The sequence below is a fragment of the Rhagoletis zephyria genome, unplaced genomic scaffold (genome assembly GCF_001687245.7).
Source record: "Rhagoletis zephyria isolate East Lansing unplaced genomic scaffold, Rhagoletis_zephyria_1.1 Rzeph_scaffold_04887, whole genome shotgun sequence".
NCBI lineage: Eukaryota > Metazoa > Arthropoda > Insecta > Diptera > Tephritidae > Rhagoletis > Rhagoletis zephyria.
In genome coordinates, this window is record NW_016161970.1 from 14,871 (window position 1) to 18,584 (window position 3,714).

The window sequence follows — 3,714 nt, forward strand, 5'->3', positions numbered from 1 at the left end:
ACATAAAATGCAGTGAACAGAGGTACATATTCTCTTTTCAAGCGGTAACTACTCAAGATTTCTGCATGGAATTTTAACATACAATGTGAAAAATGTTTTATAAGCAGTAATTCCGCATCATCTGCTCAAAAATTCATTTCTTTGACTTGTGATGTCTTTTAGTAAATATGCGATGTATATACATACTAACATATTTGATTTTAAGTGGTTCCCAACTTACTTTGTCGATTTCGTTGCTTTCGACTGATTCGCGATTTGCGTATGTACATTAGTGCGGAGTAATTTAATTTCGATAAAAGTTTATTATAACTTTTTCTGAACTAAATTAATTTTTCGTTTACAAAATTTTGCGTTTTCTTCATATTTAAGAAACTACTTCGCAAAACCGAGAAAACACAAACAAATTTTGGTACAATGGAAAATAACCAAATATATACAATTTGGCGATCGTTCGAAAATGATCTTCGATATCCAATATGAATATCGAACTGAGAACGAACTCACAACCAACCTAAGATTTCCAACGTTCATAGTATATTGGAAATATACTCGAAATGGGCTCGACAAAAAATTATAACCATAGTAACAAGAGAGAAAGTGAAATCCAGCTCATTCTCGAATGGCAATATATATAAGATAATCGCTCTCAATATTTCGCTCATTAATATTTTAAATCGATAATGTGCTGTATTTCGAATTCATAACGAAGGGAAAATACATTGGATTAAGAAGGTTCCGTTCTGCTGGAGAATGACGTAGCTCTCGAATCGAATACTAACTTATTCCACATTCGCTATCAAAGGTTAGACTTGAAAAAAAGATTAGTTTTTAAATTGTTTTCGAATTGTTAACCAAGCCCAATGTTCATTGGAATTTTTGGATTATAGATTGTTCGCATTTTTTGCTTAGAACACAATAGGTAACCATAACCTGAAACAGGTAAACAATTTTGTGGACCTTGGTATCACAATGGATCCTAAGCTTAATTTTAATCTTCACATTAATGTGACAGTCAACAAGGCTAAAGGTGTACTTGCATTTGTGAAACGATGGTCAAAAGAATTTTGTGATCCTTATATCACTGGAATACAGTTCGGTGATTTGAAATCCCAGGTATCAAATTTACTCAGACAAGATAAAATCAATTCAAAAACAATTCCTACTTTTTACTTTAAGAAATTTCCGTTGGGATTCTCAATATAACCTTCCACCTTATACGAGCCGATTAAAACTTATTAATCTTCCTACACTTGCCAGTCGCAGGCAAATGCTTGGTACAATTTTTATAGATAAATTACTGACAGGCTCAAATTCAAGTCCGCTTCTTCTGGGTGAAGTTAGCTTTAATGTTCGCTCCCCTATTTCTGGAAGCTTATAAAATTAATTTTGAATTGCACGACCCACTCCGTTGCTTATGCCAGGATTTTAACTTTCATTCCGGCACGTTTGATATGCCAGATCCGCTTTTCAGTCATTAAGAAGGCGGCACTCTCCTCTCTCAATAAATGAATTGTTAACATAAAGACATAAAATTAGCTGATGAATTTAGTTCTGTAGCTGAACAGTTTTAGATCTCGACACTTAACAAACTCCTGCCTATCGTGACTCGGCGCAAAATTGAAAATACTGGTTCCGTACGTCATGCGGACTGCGCCCCTCGTGCGGATGGGCGGGAATGGAGGGTAAAAACCGTTGGGATTATTAATGTTATTATTAATTAATCATTGAATTTGAATTCGCTATACACTTTCTTCGTAAAATTTGCTCAGAGCAAATTACCCCGCCCTAATGTACATATTTATATTTTTGGTCTAGCACCAATAACCACATCACTGAAGGCTAAGAGAACTTTCCAGCTGGTGTGAGAGTGGAAACCACTGAGAAACGTTACATACATATGTACATACATACATAGTGCACATCATTTGCCTTGCTTTAATTTTGTCTGTTTGTACAGCTAGACAAAGGAGCAACATTAATATGCAGCTGATTTGATAGACCTAACGAGATCATGTCTCTTAAAGCTGTTCAGTCTATAGCCTACAGCTTTCGTTGCTCATTGTCTTGTATTGTGTGGCATTTTATTATTTGCTATTGAATTCATAATTGTTCAGTATGTTTCCTATAGAATTTAATCACTCAATTGATTTACAAGAGCCAGTTGTGATTCCACCGCCACCATCTCCACTGGATTTCAAAAACAAAGTTATAATNTTTTTATTATTTGCTATTGAATTCATAATTGTTCAGTATGTTTCCTATAGAATTTAATCACTCAATTGATTTACAAGAGCCAGTGGTGATTCCACCGCCACCATCTCCACTGGATTTCAAAAACAAAGTTATAATTATCACAGGTGTCAATTCTAGTATTGGAGCTGCCACCGCTATGGAGTTCGCCAAGTGGGGCGGCCTACTTACTGTTGTCGGTCATAGTGAGGACAGTTTGCGTGAGGTGGCCGACAAGGTCATTGATGTACATGATCATTCGCCGCTGATAGTGCATGCAGATATGACAAAAGAAAAGGAAGTGCGCCATATTGTTGACAAAACAATGGCCACTTATGGACGCATCGATGTGCTTGTCAACAGTGCGTCCGTCGTTGAGATAGGCAATATTGAAACAACTACTATGGATCAATACGATCGTGTAATGGATATAAATATGCGCTCCGTTTTTCAGTTAACTTCGTCGGCAGTGCCGCATCTGATCGACACTAAGGGCTGTATTGTGAATGTGTCGAGCGTAAATGGCATACGCTCGATGCCCGGCATACTCACTTATAATATCTCCAAAGCGGCTTTGGATCAATTCACACGTTGCATAGCACTAGAATTACAGCCGAAAGGGGTGCGCTGCAATTCGGTCAATCCCGCCGTTATCATAACAGATATTCAAAAAAGTGATAGTATGGATGATGAGACATATGAAATCGCATTGGAACAGTCTAAGATGATACATTCCACCGCACGTGAGGGCTTTGCGGAAGAAGTGGCAGGAGTAATTGCATTTTTGGCAAGCAATATGGCGAAATCTATTAATGGTGCTACTCTGCCAGTGGACGATGGACGGCATGCAATGAGTTCGCGTTAAACTGTTATCAAAATATAATTTTAAAATAATTGCATTTGTGTACTCTTTAAGTATCAGTATGTAGTGCTTTTTCGAAACTCTGTACCGTTGAATATTTAATTTAAAGCAATTTGAATTGGAAAAAGCATAACATACCAGTTTACAATTTTATAAACTTATACTCAATGATGATAATAAGTGCTAAGTGTTAAGCTTTCATTATGTTGATTAATGTATTGCACATTTAATAATAAAGAAAATTAATCTTCAAAATACCACGCTTGGTCACAGCGAAGGGCGTGGGGCTTAGGTTTTTATCGCGTAGCAAATTACTATGTTTATACGTGAGCTATTTGCAAATAAAAGTAATTTGCGAATACCTAACTCACTGTTTATTCTTTTTTAAAAATTGTTATAAAAAGGCAATAAGATGACCATTTTTTTACGATTTTTGTCTTACGATTCCAAAAATATATGCCTCTCTTGTGTAGAATGCAAGAAGTAGCACGTAAAAAACTTTGTTTCTTACTGGTAAAATTTTAAAGTAAAATTTTGTTCAGTAAAAACTTGCAACTTTCTTCCAAAATTTGGCCCCCTCAATTTCGCCTTCTTTCAAGTTTTTGCGTACGAAAATACCAAAA

The 3,714-nt window shown here is 35.9% G+C and overlaps 1 protein-coding gene across 2 annotated transcripts; it reads left to right on the forward strand.

The window, feature by feature from the left end:
* The first annotated feature begins 1,962 nt into the window (after positions 1 to 1,962).
* Positions 1,963 to 3,348, forward strand: LOC108371322 (uncharacterized oxidoreductase MexAM1_META1p0182-like). 2 transcript variants are annotated; one of them, XM_017626867.1, is made up of 2 exons: positions 1,963 to 2,179; positions 2,316 to 3,348. In XM_017626867.1, exons 1-2 carry the CDS (start codon positions 2,116 to 2,118, stop codon positions 3,092 to 3,094), a joined length of 843 nt encoding a protein of 280 aa, XP_017482356.1. In that variant the 5' UTR covers positions 1,963 to 2,115; the 3' UTR covers positions 3,095 to 3,348. The 2 variants fall into 2 exon arrangements, with proteins under 2 accessions (XP_017482356.1, XP_017482355.1); XM_017626866.1 differs by having other exon boundaries at positions 1,963 to 2,078; positions 2,215 to 3,348.
* The last annotated feature ends 366 nt before the right edge of the window (positions 3,349 to 3,714 follow it).

What these genes read in the sequence shown, in the direction of transcription:
- LOC108371322 (XM_017626867.1), top strand. Translation starts at nt 2,116, where the DNA reads ATGTTTCCTATAGAATTTAATCACTCAATTGATTTACAAGAGCCAGTT. An exon ending in AGTTGTGATTCCACCGCCAC is followed by an intron (nt 2,180 to 2,315) that starts CATCTCCACTGG and finishes TTCCACCGCCAC; the next exon opens with CATCTCCACTGGATTTCAAA.